The sequence below is a fragment of the Physeter macrocephalus genome, chromosome 4, assembly GCF_002837175.3.
Source record: "Physeter macrocephalus isolate SW-GA chromosome 4, ASM283717v5, whole genome shotgun sequence".
In the NCBI taxonomy this organism is placed as follows: domain Eukaryota; kingdom Metazoa; phylum Chordata; class Mammalia; order Artiodactyla; family Physeteridae; genus Physeter; species Physeter macrocephalus.
The window spans coordinates 60,372,466-60,387,457 of NC_041217.1; the positions used below are offsets into that span (position 1 = coordinate 60,372,466).

At 40.1% G+C, this 14,992-nt stretch overlaps 2 protein-coding genes across 7 annotated transcripts in view; one reads left to right on the plus strand and one right to left on the minus strand.

Annotated features, from left to right (window-relative positions):
* MPC2 (mitochondrial pyruvate carrier 2) overlaps positions 1-2,723 on the minus strand; it is a 24,424-nt gene extending 21,701 nt beyond the window's left edge. Inside the window, exon 1 of the mRNA XM_007121638.4 lies at positions 2,382-2,723. Within this exon, the coding sequence (XP_007121700.1) occupies positions 2,382-2,490 (109 nt within the window). The 5' untranslated portion in view covers positions 2,491-2,723. The remainder of the gene's footprint in view (positions 1-2,381) is intronic.
* Positions 2,724-3,247: 524 nt separating this feature from the next.
* DCAF6 (DDB1 and CUL4 associated factor 6) overlaps positions 3,248-14,992 on the plus strand; it is a 170,259-nt gene continuing 158,514 nt past the window's right edge. For 2 of the 6 annotated variants that reach the window (XM_024116670.2, XM_024116672.3), the window contains exon 1: positions 3,250-3,654. In XM_024116670.2, coding sequence (XP_023972438.1) covers positions 3,558-3,654 — 97 coding nt within the window. In that variant the 5' untranslated portion in view covers positions 3,250-3,557. Of the gene's footprint in view, positions 3,655-14,992 lie in introns of all 6 variants that reach the window. The other 4 variants (XM_024116668.3, XM_024116669.3, XM_024116671.2 and 1 more) reach the window with 4 other exon arrangements.

Below are 14,992 nucleotides of genomic sequence, written 5' to 3' on the forward strand. Positions count from 1 at the left end.
ACTGTGAAATTTTTTGTTCTAGTTCTGTGAAATATGCCATTGGTAGTTTTATAAGGATTGCACTGAATCTGTAGACTGCTTTGGGTAGTATAGTCATTTTCACAATGTTCTCTTTCTGATTTTTCATTGTTAGTGTATAGGAATGCAAGAGATTTCTGTGCATTAATTTTGTATACTGTTACTTTACCTAATTCATTGATTAGCTCTAGTAGTGTTCTGGTAGCATCTTTAGGATTCTCTATGCATAGAGAACACTATTCTTACTCTACAGAAGTAGATCATTCTGTGCCAGAGACAATATGTAGATAAATGGATGATGAAGACCACAGGTCTAACTCTATATATAATGCAATATTCTACTCTAATATATATTTATATAAAGACATATTCTTTTAACCTGTCTCGATGTACTTGTCAATGATACAATGAAATCTCAAAAATTTAGCCTTGCATATTACTGTAAAAACCTCCAGTATGTGAATCTACTCTAATGTTTAATATAATGATTCAATAACATACTATTACGCAAAATAGTATGCAAAAATCTTGAATATTCATTCTGATAACTCTTGGAACAATAATCAGTGTTTCCTCAGATTTTATTGAATACTTATGAATCAATCAACAGTTATATTTTTCATGTTTCTTCATTTCTACAATGGTGTGCCTACCCTACAACATTTTAATCACAAACAATTTTGCAGTGATAGGTATTCTTACTCTGCATATTGGTGAAAAGCTTAATAAGAGGGAACTAACACTAACATTTGTTGAGAGTCTATGTGCAAACACTGCTACATATTTTACAGACAATACATCACTTAACTTTCACAACAATCCTTAAATGGTGATAATTATTATCCCCATTTCATAGATTAGAACTAAAGGTTGGGGTCAAGGTCACACAGCCAAGATTCAAATCCAGTTCAGTCTGGCTTCAAAGCCTACTCCTTCCATTACACTGAAAAAAAAGGGTTACAATAACTGCACTAGTCCAAGAGTATCCAGATAAAATGCACAATCTACTAACCAACCTCAAATGAAAGATAATTCCTTTTCAATTTAGAAGTCGAATAAAGTATTATAAAGAATGATTATAGGTGGTTAAAACCAAGGCCTTGGAAAAGATCACTATAAAACTGCCCTCCAATTCTGTTTTAAAGTAGTTTAAAATTGCTCCTCCTCTATCCTGTCTTTATCCTACAACCCAAACACAGAGCTTAAGAGGGTCAGGGTTGACTACACAGAATTCAGTTGAGTCTGAAGCCCAGATTATTACAGAAGCATTGCCCAATTCTCCCTCCTGAAAATCTCTGCCACAAAACACAGCACAATTCCAAAAATTGAGTGTTAAAAGAACCAAAAGGCACATAAACTAAATAAGCTTCTTCATCAATAAAAACCTCTCCTTAAAGACCAATTTTATAAGGGGTAAACTACTGCAATAAGTAATATTATACTAAAGTATAATTCGAAGATACAGTTCACTCCATTATCAAACTGGAAATTAGATTTAGTAACCATCTCAGACTCCCAAGAGCTGCTTCATAGTCAGATATGTGCGGAGATAGAGAGTTGGAGGAATTGGTATCTTCCAGTTTCTTATAGAATTATTTTTTTCAACCACAAGAACATTGTTTTCCAATAGGTTAAAGAGAGAGCTAACATTTACTGAGCATTTATGAAGAATCAAACACATATGTTATCTTTAACTCTCCCATCGATCACATTTTACAGAAACTAAGATCTAGGATTTCGCCCAAGGTCACATCGATAGTAAGCAGCAGAGCAGAATTTAAAACCAGGTGTGTCCACACAAAAAGGTCCAGGGAGAGCTTGTTCAGTAGTAATTTCATAAATAAGGATAGACTTAAACAAACTAGACCTATGGGGCAAGTAATGACACTGACTCAGAAACCGGTTAACACATCGGCAGGTCTGTCAGCTGGAGCTGAAGGAAGTATGACCTTTACTCCAAACCCTCCGGGGCGGAAAGACAGCTCTTCTCCGCGTGGGTCAATATACCACTACTCATGGAGGGAAAGAGGAGAGAATGAGGTTTCCTGGTGGCCCAGACCCTTTCTTGGCCGCAGAAATGGAGAAGGATCAAACCCAGAGGCCCGGTCCGAGTCTGAGTTGTACCTAAGGGAAGGGGTGCGACAAAGGTCGCAAAGGGCGCAGACTTGAAAACGAGTTTATGAGAGATGCTGGAAAAGAAAACATGAAAAGCAGGGAGCATAGGAAAGTACACGGATTCACTTGAGGGAAGGGGGTTGGGGCTGTGGGTTATGCCTCCAGCGGCAGAGTTGTCAGTGGGCCTCTAAAGGGAGGGAAGGGACAGGGAGGGAAGGTCTCGGTGGGAGCCACTCTGGGTTCATTACCTGCCGGGTGGTTGTACAACGGCCTCAGTTTCTCAGGCAGCAGAAGCTCCACTTTATCAAGGACCCGGTGGTAGGTGGCCCGCAGGCCCCGGGCGCCGGCGGCTGACATTTCTGCGGACGAGTGATAGTGGGCAGCCGGGTAAGGCAGCGGCCGCGTGCTCCTCCCTGGCTAGCAATGAAGGGCAGCTCGTCACTTTCCCCTGTCTCAACACCTCGCGCCCTCCTCTCCCCCAGGATAGCTCAGCTAGCTCCCCTACGAAACGCCCGGTGGCCCGCGCCTAGAGAAGATTGTGGGGGCGGACACTCTGCGACGGAGGCCCGCCTCCTGGCCTCCAACTGCCTAGAAGGAGGAGGAGTCATGGAAACAGGTGGCAAAAGGACAGCCTCACCGAGTCAACCCGGCGCCCTACCGGCAGCGCGCTTGCGCAAGCAGAGCTGCCTGCGGTGATTGGCCTGTCCCGGGGCGTGGGCGGGGCCCAGACCAAACCTACAATTTCTTCTTCCTGGCCCGGAGGCCATGTTGGAGAAGGGAAAGTGAAGCTACACCGGCGCTAATCCCCTTTCACTTTGGTTAAGGAGGCCCCTAGATAAAATGGGTTTTTCGGGCCTTCCATGACCCGACTAAAGATGACGCTGCACAACTCTGTTGCTTCCTTTGGAATGAGACTTGTGAGCGTGAGACTTCCGATTTCAGCTTCTTCCGTCTCTATTCCTCATTTATCCAGAGTATTAAGGATTTGACTAGAGTTGTCTGAACCCACTTTTCTAGGGTAAGGGCAGCCCTGGCACACACCTGCCTCAGTCTCCTGGGTGGTCGTCATCTCGCGAGAAAGGCTTGAAAGGGAGGGTGTCGAGAACGAGGAGAGGGAGGAGTCGAGGCCGCCTCCGCCTCCTCCCCCTCCCCCTGTAGGAGGGGGTGCCGAGGGAGGGGATAGTTGCTGATCTCTGGATGTTCTGGGTAGTCTTGAGAAGGAGAGTATGAGGCGAGCTCAGGCCCGGGTGCGGCCGGGCTTCGGGGGCGAAGGCGCTGCCGCTGCCACCGCCATCTAACTCGCTGCTACTGCGAGGCCCGGCGCGCGGATGGTGCCGGTGCCGCTCGGGTGTTGATCCGCGTGTCCCCTCCCCCCTTTCCCCTCCCCCACGCGGTGGTCTCCTCTCCCCCGGCCCGGCGGAGCCATGTCTCGGGGTGGCTGCTGCCCACACCTGTTGTGGGACGTGAGGAAAAGGTCTCTCGGGCTGGAGGACCCGTCCCGGCTGCGGAGCCGCTACCTGGGTGAGCGGGGACCCTGGGGCGGAGGCGCTGAGGTCGCCGCCCAGAGGTGGGGGAGGGGGCCACGCCGCTGGGGCTGTTGGAGGTGGGACAGCGACTGGGCAGGGACGCCCCGGAGACGCCGAGGTGCTGGGTGGACCTCGGCGGACGGATCCCGTGCCCGTGTCCTCCCATGGCTAAGTCCCCTTTTCATGCTGCCAGCCGCCGCCCTTACTGGGTTTTCCTTCGGGGGGCCGGACAGGGGGCAGACGGTACTGGCCGGGAAAGGTGTTGGGGTCGCTTCTGGAGTGGGACTCGGGAGAAGACTTGTCGAACCTCCCCGAGCTGCCGCGTTTAGAGCAAAAGTTGGCGCTTTTGCTCTTCTCCAGCGCTCTCCTCGCTCAGCCGAAGGACCTAAGTTTGTGTTGACCGCCCCTCCTCTAAAGTCTCGGGAGGGCTTAGGTGTCCGTGGCGACGCGCTGACCACCCGAGGGGACTCCGCTCTCCAAACAGACTCGGTGTAAACTGTTGTGCGGCTCCGAGCCAAAACATGAAAGTGATAGCTGAGCTCTCCCCACCCCCGCGCGTTTTCCCAGTTGGACTCTGCTGTTCGGTCGTTTCGACCGCTTTAAGGAGGTGTAGGGTTTCACGTTCCCATTCCCACCCCTGTGAAACACACTTGGCATTTACTGTTACTTAGTTAAGCTTTCTAAAAACAACCTTCGATACTTGGGGGAACGGTAGTCCAGTTTTTTTTCGTTTTGCGTAAAGTGGATTTGTGAGGATTCTGGGTCACGCCTGAGCTATAAGTGGACGGATTTAGTAGAGGTCTTTTTTCTTCCTTCCTCTGCAGTCTTTTCATTACTCTTTCTTCTTTTTCTTTTCTTTTATTTTAATTTGAAGATAAGATAACATCACAAATTTTTTTCTTTGCAATTTTGTTCCTTTTTGCTAGGTATTTGTTGATGTCATTTAGTTTTGACTTAAAATCAATAAAAGAAAATGAAATTTCGCTACACCTAACAGTTCTGGTTTGTGAGTTATTTGAGAGAAGTTAGCAGGCATTTTTTTTCCCTTGCTCCTGTTTTTTAGTGTCTCCAGTGACATGAATACATTCTCATTGTAAAAACTTAATAGGAATGAAGCACAAATCCTTGTGATTTCTCCCATTCCAGTTTCACACACACACTCTTTGAGAGGTAACAGTGTTCTCTGTTTCCTGAATATTCTTCCAGACCTTTTTCTTTGAATTCTTACAAGCACATGTGTACATATAGAAATGCTGTAGGAGTGTGTGTGTCACCTGAATATATGGTGTCATACTGTAAACACTGTTTTGCAACTTGCTTTTTTTTTACATCTTGGAGATCTTTGCATGGCAGTAAAAATAGATCTATACAGTCTTTTAAACTGTTGCAGAGTATTTAACAGTATGAAGGTGTCATCGTCGACTCAACCTTTATTTTTTTGGACGTTTGCTGTTATTAACAGCACTACAGTGAACCTCCTTGCACATGCTTTTTGTGCATTTGTTCTAGGATAAGTACCTGGAGTGGTGATTAATCATTTTAAAATTTAATATCAGTAGAGAGTGCTTTTTTAAACCATTAACCTAAAAGATGTGCAATAATTCTTTTAATACTTACTTGCTGAGAAAGAACTTAATTTTAGCTTAATAAAAAAAAACTTGTGGGCTTCCCTGGTGGCGCAGTGGTTGAGAGTCCGCCTGCCGATGCAGGGAACACGGGTTCGTGCCCCGGTCTGGGAAGATCCCACATGCGGCGGAGCGGCTGGGCCCTTGAGCCATGGCCGCTGAGCCTGCGCGTCCGGATCCTGTGCTCCGCAACGGGAGAGGCCACAACAGTGAGAGGCCCGCACACCGCAAACAAACAAACTTGTATTCTACACCAGTGAATTTATATGTGGTCCTTTATCTCTATTAGTTGGAGCATTTAAATAAGTAGTACTTATATGTAGGTTTATGTATTAATGTTTTCTGCTGGTTCAGTTACTTCAGCTGTATCTATGATAGAGTCAATTAAAATATAAAATCATACATTTTCTTTTTCCCTTCCTCTTCTAGCTCCATAATGGGAGTGGAGTTCTTGTGTTGGGTGGAGAATTGAAGAATAAGAGTCCACTGTATTTAGTAGAAAGTCGAAATTATAGATTTTCAAATATATGTATATTCATGCAGGAAATTCCATATCTTACATAATATTTTAAATGTGGTAGTAATATATACTTTATAATTAGCACATCCTTTTAAAGTGGTTTTTTTTATATTCAAAAATAGCTGAACAGTAATTTCTTAGCCTTAGGAGACTTTCTTTACATCTTTAGTTTATCCATCTCTTTCACACTCCAGTGCTAATCTTGGTTTAGCAGGAAACAGCAAAATCCACATTGGTATTGCCTGAATTAATAAGATTTTAAAAAAATGATATTTTTTTTTTTTTGTGGTATGCGGGCCTCCCTCTGCTGCGGCCTCTCTCGTTGCGGAGCACAGGCTCCGGACGCGCAGGCCCAGCGGCCATGGCTCACGGGCCCAGCCCCTCCGCGGCACGTGGGATACTCCCAGACCGGGGCGCGAACCTGGTTCCCCTGTATCGGCAGGCGGACGCGCAACCACCGCGCCACCAGGGAAGCCCTAAAAAATGATATTTTGAAGTACTCTTATAAAGTCTTCTTTTTAAGAAGAACAAGTGTTTTAAAAAGTAAATAGATTTTTTTGGGGGGGACATCAATATTTAAACATTTTGATTGTTTATCTATAGTACTGTAGGTTAAATATTTTTCTAATTTATCTCCATTATTTGTATTTCTAATAATGAATTACTTCTAAATAACAGTAAAATTGGGATAGAAGCAATTGACAGATTTTTCTTGTAATATGTGCATTTCAAATTAACCATAGCATGTGCCTTTTCAATAGTAGTATTCATGTTTTACAGGTGATTTTATTTAAATTTGGTTAATTTTCTCTTTTCCTCCCATCAAAAAAATTGCAGTTCACAAAACATCTTTTTTTTTTTTTTTTTTTTTTTTCTGCGGAGCACAGGCTCCGGACGCGCAGGCTCAGCGGCTATGGCCCACGGGCCCAGCCGCTCCGAGGCATGTGGGATCTTCCCGGACCGGGGCACGAACCGGCGTCCCCCGCATCGGCAGGCGGACTCTCAACCACTGCGCCACCAGGGAAGCTCCCAAAACATCCTTTTATATTGTGAGAATAAAGATAATTTGTCATGTGTTATCTAGAAGAAGATGTATATGTTTACTTATAGCCCACAAATTCACAAGATTCACCTGAACCAATGAAGTGTTTTGTCTGGCATGGATTCAGAGGCTAGGCCAGGGATTGTAATCTTTATGAGCCTGATCTAAATTTCAATGGAGGATTTATTTTTTTAAAGAGCAATTGTCAAAGTCCAGAGTCAGAGACACCTGTAGATCTAAATGTTTCTTAAGATACTGTATGCTAGTTATAGAGTAGTGCTTTTGGAACTCAGTGATTGTTATAATTTATTAGTCATACATATTTCATTACAGTTTTATAGAGATAAACATTACTTATAAAAGAAATTATCATCTGTACATTTCTTCTTTCTTTTCCTATTTCTCTCATTTTAGACAGGCTTGCCTACAATTTGAATTTACACTTTCTAACCCTTCTAAATTAAAAGACAGTAATTGACTAACAATAAGCAATTTAAGGGAAATTTTCAAGGGAGTTGTTTGCCCTAATGTATTATATGTTTAATACAAAGTGTTTAAGTTATGATTAGGCAGTCTTTTGGTCAACTTGGGATGCTGTAACAAAATACCATAAACTGGGTGGCTTTTGAACAACATAAATTTATTTTTTAAAGTTTTGGAGGCTGGAAGCCTGAGATAAGGGTGCTCACATGGTCAGGTTCTGAGTCTGATGAGGGCCTGCTTCCTGGTTCATAGCCATCTTTTCACCATAACCTCACAAGGCAGAAGTGAGCTAATTCTCTGGGATCTTTTTTATAAGGGCACTAATCCAAGCCTAATCACCTCCCAAAGATTCCCACCTCCTAATTAGGATTTCAGCAGAGGAATTGGTCCGGGTGGGGTGATGGGGGGACATGAACATTCAGACTATACCACTAAGCCAGTGACAGCCTTATAGGGGAGATTGAAATCTCTTTTTGTTCAGGCGATTAGGAAGTCTATGTCCTTTGAATATCATTAGGGTCGGTATGTACTGAAATGGATAATTTTGCATTTAGTTTAGCCTTTAGCGTATCTTGACTACATCTATATTCAGACTTACCAAGTTCTTCATAAAGTGTTGCTGGGTTAAAACATCTTTTATGAGGGTCAGAAAATTCTGAGTTTTGCCTCCTTGTTAACTACTGGGGAAAACTTAGTGAAGTATTTTTCTTTTGTTTCTTTAGTCTTAAAATTTCAATGAAAGCTAAAAGAGGTCTGATTTTAATAGTTAATAATGACAGTTAAATCTGACAAATATATGTAATAGAATATGCTGTTAATTCCTGAAGATTAGGCCACCAAATGCATATTATCAATCATAAAACAGCAGACAATTGAATAGCTCTACTGTAGATTTCATTCCTACCTGGTATAGGATGAAAGTGCTTAAAAGGGATAGGAGCTTCTGGTAGCACAAAATTTATATTTCAGATATGTTTTATGTCAGTGTTTTTCAAATGTTTTGACCATGATCCACAGTAAAAATACATTTACATGGCAACTTGTGACACACATAACTAAAATAAAAGATTCCCCAAATGACATTTACCCTTACTAGGTGTGGTGCATTCTCTTTTCTGTTCCATATCGTGTTGTTAAAAATGTTGGTGTTGACCGCGTAGAATATCCACTATTGAGTGTTGGCTTGAGGTTCACAAAGCTGTTCTAGGTGGTGTGTTTTTTTTATAATTGTAATTGAATGTTACTGACTTCAAAGTTAGGGTGGGTGGGTTTCCCAAGTAGTTGTAGTAGACTAAAAAAAATGTTTTTTGAATAGTACTGATGGCTAATAAAGAAGATATAAATAACAAAACTTTTAATTTATACTTCGGCAAAAATAACTGGGATAGAACACTTTTAAATACTCACTTTTTTTCTTTGCCACGCCTCACGGCTTACTGGTTCTTCATTTCCCGACCAGGGATTGAACCCAGGCCCTCCTTGGTAGTGAAAGCCCAGATTCCTAACCACTGAACTGCGAGGGAATTCCCAAATCCTCATTTCTTGAGTAATACTTGCAGTGGGATTGCCGAGTTTTATAAGTGTGTTTAACTTCGTAAGAAACTTTTTCAAAACAGTTGTACCATACTGCATTCCCATCAGCAGTGTTTGAGAGTTCTAGTTGTTCCACATTCTCATCAATACTTGGCATTATGAGTCTTCCTAATTTTAGCTTTTCTAGTTGATATGTAGGTATAATATCACTATTGTTTTAATTTGCATTTGATTTAATCCTAATGATTAATGATTTTGAGTGTATTTTCATGGCTTATTTGCCATTCTTATACTTTGGTTAAATATTCAGATTTACCTTTTTAATATTGTAAAAATTCTTTATATATTCTTGATATACGTCCTTAATCAGATATGTATTTTACAGATATTTTCTCCCAGTTTGTGTAAGTCAATTTCTCTACCACGTTCCATTGATCTAGGTATCTGCCTTTGTGCCAGTACTTCCGGTCTTTATAGTGAGTGTTGAAATCAGCTAGTGTGATATTTTGAACTTGGTTCTTTTTTTCAAAATTACTTTGGCTATTCTGAGTCCTTTTCATTTTTTAAATTTCAGAATCAGCTTGTCAATTTCTATAAAAAGGACTGCTGGGGTTTTGATTGATACTGTGTTGAATCTGTACCTTATTTCAGGGAGAATTGTAGTCTTTACAGTATAGAATCTTCCATTTCATAATGGTGGCTTTTCTCTCCATTTATTTTGTTGTTCCTTCATTTCTTTCAGCAATGTTATATATTTTTCAGTGTACAGATCTTATATATATATTTGCTATATTTATTCCTATATATTTAATGTTTTTATACTATTTTATATAGTATCATTTTATAAGTTTGTAAGTAATATCAAATTATTCATTGTGCATATATAGAAATAAAATTTTTTAAAATTGGCTTTATATCGTGCAACTTTACTCAACCTACTCATTAGTTCTTTTTTTAAAAAAATTAATTAATTAATTAATTTCTGTCTGCTTTGGGTCTTCGTTGCTGCATGCGGGCTTTCCTCTAGTTGCGGCAAGCAGGGGCTACTCTTCGTTGTGGTGTGCAGGCCTCTCATTGCGGTGGCTTCTCTTGTTGCAGAGCACGGTCTCTAGGTGCATGGGCTTCAGTAGTTGTGGCTTGTGGGCCCTAGAGTGCAGGCTCAGTAGTTGTGTCACACGGGCTTAGTTGCTCCAGGGCATGTGGGATCTTCCCGGACTAGGGCTTGAACTTGTGACCCCTGCACTGGCAGGTGGATTCTTAACCACTGTGCCACCAGGGAAGCCCTACTCATTAGTTCTTATAAAATTTTTTCTTTGCAGGCTTTTTTGGATTTTATGTAGTTGATTATGTCACTGCATATTAAGATTCTTCCTGGGAATTCCCTGGTGGTACAGTGATTAAGACTTGGTGCTCTCACTGCCCAGAGGGACCAGGTTCAATCTCTGGTTGGGGTACTAAGATCCCACAAGCAGCATGGTGTGACCAAAAAAAAAAAAAACCAAAAAACAAAAAAAACAAGATTTCTTCCTTTTTTACCTATGTTATTTTTTTCTTCCGTTTTCAATTTTCTTGCTTAATTGCATTGACCAGGACTCCAGTAGAATCTTGAAAGGAAGTAGTAAGAGTGGACATTGTTGCCTTATTCCTCATCCTGGAAAGCATTCAGTCTTTAACTATTAAATATGTTGTTTGTAGGTTTTTGTAGATACCCATTGAAGAAAACCCCTTCTACTCTTAAATTGCTGAGAGTGTTTATCATGACTAGCTGTTGAATTTTGTCAGGGTTTATTCTGCATCTGTTGAATTGATTATATGATTTCTGTTTCATAGATTATGTTAACATATTGATTGATTTTTTTTTTTTTTTTTGTGGTATGCGGGCCTCCCTCTGTTGTGGCCTCTCCCGTTGCGGAGCACAGGCTCCGGACGCGCGGGCTCAGCGGCCATGGCTCACGGGCCCAGCCGCTCCGCGGCATGTGGGATCCTCCCAGACCGGGGCGCGAACCCGCGTCCCCTGCATCGGCAGGCGGACTCTCAACCACTGCGCCACCAGGGAAGCCCCTTGATTTTTGAATGTTGAACCAACATTCAATTCCTGGGCCAAATCCTACTTGGTTATGATAAACTGTCCTTTATATATTGCTGGCTTCACTTTTGGTAAGAATTTTGTGGTTTTCTTCTTTAAGGATATTAGCTCACAGTTGTTATATTTTTGCCTGTTTTTCGTATCAGGATAATGCTGGCCTCATAAATGTGTTGGAAGTGTTCTTCTCTTTTTATGAAGAGATTGTGTAGACTTGAAATTACCTTTTCCTTAAATGTTTGATAGATTTCGGCATTGAAGCCATCTGAGGTTGGAGTTTTCTTTGTGGGAAGGTTTTGTTTTGTTTGGTACTTTAACTTTTAATTTAGAGATAACTGTAGATGCATGTGCAGTTGTTGGAAATAATACAAAGAGATCTCATATACCCTCAATCAATTTCCCAATGGTAATATCTTGTACAAGTATATTAATATATCACAATTAGGAAATTGACATAGATGGATCTATGAATCTTATTCATATTTCCCCAGTTTTACATGCACTTTTGCATGTGTATGTATTTAGTTCCATGCAATTTTAGCACTGATTTTAATTTTTATTTTTTTTAAAAAATTTTATTTTATTATTATTTTTTAATTTTTTAATTTTTTTATTATTTTTAATACATCTTTATTGGAGTATAATTGCTTCACAATGCTGTGTTAATTTCTGTTGTACAACAGAGTGAATCAGCCATATGCATGCATATATCCCCATATCCCCTCCCTCTTGAGCCTCCCTCCCACCCTCCCTATCCCACCCCTCTAGGTCATCGCAAAGCACCGAGCTGATCTCCCTGTGCTATGCTGCTGCTTCCCACTAGCTATCTGTTTTATATTTGGTAGTGTATATACGTCGATGCTACTCTCACTTCACCCCAGCTTCCCCCTCCCCCGCTGTGTCTTGAAGTCCATTCTCTATGTCTATGTCTTTATTTCTGCCCTGCCACTAGGTTCATCAGTACCATTTTTTTTTTTTTTTTAGATTCCATATATATGTGTCAGCATATGGTATTTGTTTTTCTCTTTCTGACTTCACTCTGTATGACAGACTCTAGGTCTATCCACCTCACTACAAATAACTCAATTTTGTTCCTTTTATGGCTGAGTAATATTCAATTGTAAATATGTGCCACATCTTCTTTAGGACATTTAGGTTGCTTCCATGTCCTGACTATTGTAAATAGTGCTGCAGTGAACATTGTGGTACATGACTCTTTTTGAATTATGGTTTTCTCAGGGTATATGCCAAGTAGTGGGATTGCTTTCTATTTTTAGTGTTTTAAGAAACCTCCATACTGTTGTGCATAGTGGTGTATCAATTTACATTCCCACCAACAGTGGAGGAGAGTGCCCTTTTCACCACACCCTTTCCAGCATTTATTGTTTCTAGATTTTTTATAATGGCCATTCTGACCAGTGTGAGGTGATACCTCATTGTAGTTTTGATTTTCATTTCTCTAATAATTTTAATAAATTAATGTTAATTAATGTTAATAGATTAAAGTGGTTACCATCATATTTAAGGTACAGAACAGTTTCATCACAATAGTCCTTTGTGATCCCATTTTTAGCCACAGCTACATCCTTCCCTCCCAACAGCTAACCCCTAGTAACTACTAATCTGTTCTCCCTTTCTATAATTTTGTCATTTCACGAATGTTACATAAATAACATGTATGTAATGTTATAAATAACAGCATGTAAACTTCTGAGATTGGCTTTTTTCACTCTGCATAATTCCCTTAAGATTCATCCAGGTTGTGTGTACAATAGTTTATTTCTTTCTATTGTCGATTAGTATTTCATGATATCGGTATATAACTAATCGTTCATTTGTTGAAGATATTTGTATTGTTTTCAGTTTTTGACTGTTAAATAGAGAGCTGTTACGAACATCCATATACAGGTTTTTGTATGAACATAGATTTTCATCTCTGGGATAAATGTCCATTATTGTAGTTACTACACTATATGATAAGCACATTGTTTACTTTTGTAAGAAACTGCCATACCTTTTTCCAGTATGGCTGAACCGTTTTATGTTCCCATCAGCCACGTGTGAATAATCCAGTTTCTCTGCATCATCAGCAGCATTTAGTGTTGCCACTGTTTTTTATTTTAGTAATTCTAATAAGTTTGTAGTGGTAATTTGTGGTTTAAATTTATAATTTCCCTAATGCTTAATTTTGAGCATCTTTTTATGTGCTTTTGTTTTTTTTAAACTATCTTTATATTTTCTTATTCCTTTTTTTAATTGAAGCGTTGTATTTAATTGAAGTATTTTAAATTGAAGTATCAATTTTTAATTGAAGTATTTAATTTAGTTCCAGGTGCTCAGCATAGTGATTCAATATTTATGTACACTACAAAAAAATCACCATGATCACTATAGTTACTATCTGTCACCATACAAAATTATTACAATATTATTGACTGTATTTCCTATGCTGTACATTTCATTGATGTGTGACTCATTTATTTTGTAATTGGAAGTTTGTACCTCTTAATCTCCTTCAACTATTCCCCCCAACCCCCTCCCTTTAGGCAACTGCCTGTTTGTTCTCTGTATCTATGAGTCTGTTTCTGTTCTGTTACGTTTTTGTTCATTTGTTTTGTTTGTTCTCTGTATCTATGAGTCTGTTTCTGTTCTGTTACGTTTGCTCATTTGTTTTGTTTTTAAGATTTCACATGTAAGTGAAATCACATGATATTTGTGTTTCTCTCTCTGACTTATTTCACTTAACATAATATCCTCTGGGTCCATCCACGTTGTTGTAAAGGGCAAGATTTCATCCTTTTCATGGCTGAGTAGTATTCCATTGCATATATATGCACCACATCTTTTTTATCCATTCATCTGTTGATGGACGGTTAGGTTGCTTCCATATCTTGGCTACTGTAAATAATGCTACAGTGAACATAGGGGCGCATATATTGTTTCGAATTAATGCTTTTGTTTTCTTCTGGAAATTACCTAGAAGCGGAATTGCTGGGTAGTATGGTAGTTGTCTTTTTAGTTTTTTGAGGAAGCTCCATACTGTTTTCCATAGTGACTGTACCAATTTGCATTCCCACCAGCAGTGCATGAGGGTTTCCTTTCCTTCACATCCTCTCCCACACTTGTTATTTGTTGTTTTTTTGATAATAGCCTTTCTGACAGGTGTGAGGTGATATCTCATTGTGGTTTTGATTTGCATTTCCATGATGTTTAGGGATGTTGAGCATTTTTTCATGTGCGCATTGGCCATCTGTATGTCTTCCTTGCAAAAATGTCTGTTCAGGTCTTCTGCCCATTTTATAATTGGGTTTTTAATTAATTAGTTAATTAATTAATTGGCTGCATCGGGTCTTCGTTGCTCTGCACGGCCTTTCTCTAGTTGCGGCAAGTGGGGGCTACTCTTCATTGTGGCACTTGGGCTTCTCACTGCAGTGGCTTCACTTGTTGCGGATCATGGGCTCCAGGCACGTGGGCTTCAGTAGTTGTGGCACGCAGGCTCAGTAGTTGTGGCTCGTGGGCTTGGTGTATTTTGGATATTAATCCCTTATGAAATATATTGTTTGCAAAAATCTTCTAACATTTAATTGGTGGTCTATTAGTCTTGTAGATAGTTTCCTTTACTGTGCAGAAAGCTTTTTAGTTTGATGTTCTCCCATTTATTTATTTTTGCTTTTGTTTCCCTTGCTGAGGAGACATATAAAAAAATATTACTTAGACTGAGGTCAAAGAGCATACTGCCTATATTTTCTTCTAGAAGTTTTATGGTTTCAGGTCTCACATTTAAGTCTTTAATTCATTTTGAATTTTTGTATATGATGTGAGAAAGTTTGTTCAGTTTGATACTTTTGCATGTAGCTGTCCAGTTTTCCCAATACCATTTATTGAAGAGGCTACCTTTCCCTTCATTCTGTATTCTTGCCTCCTTTGTCGTAGATTGATTGGCAATGTACATGTGGGTTCGTTTCTAGGTTTTCTGTTTTGTTCTGTTGATCTGTGTGTCTGTTTTTGTGCCAGTACCATACTGTTTATTTGCTTTAGCTTGTAGTA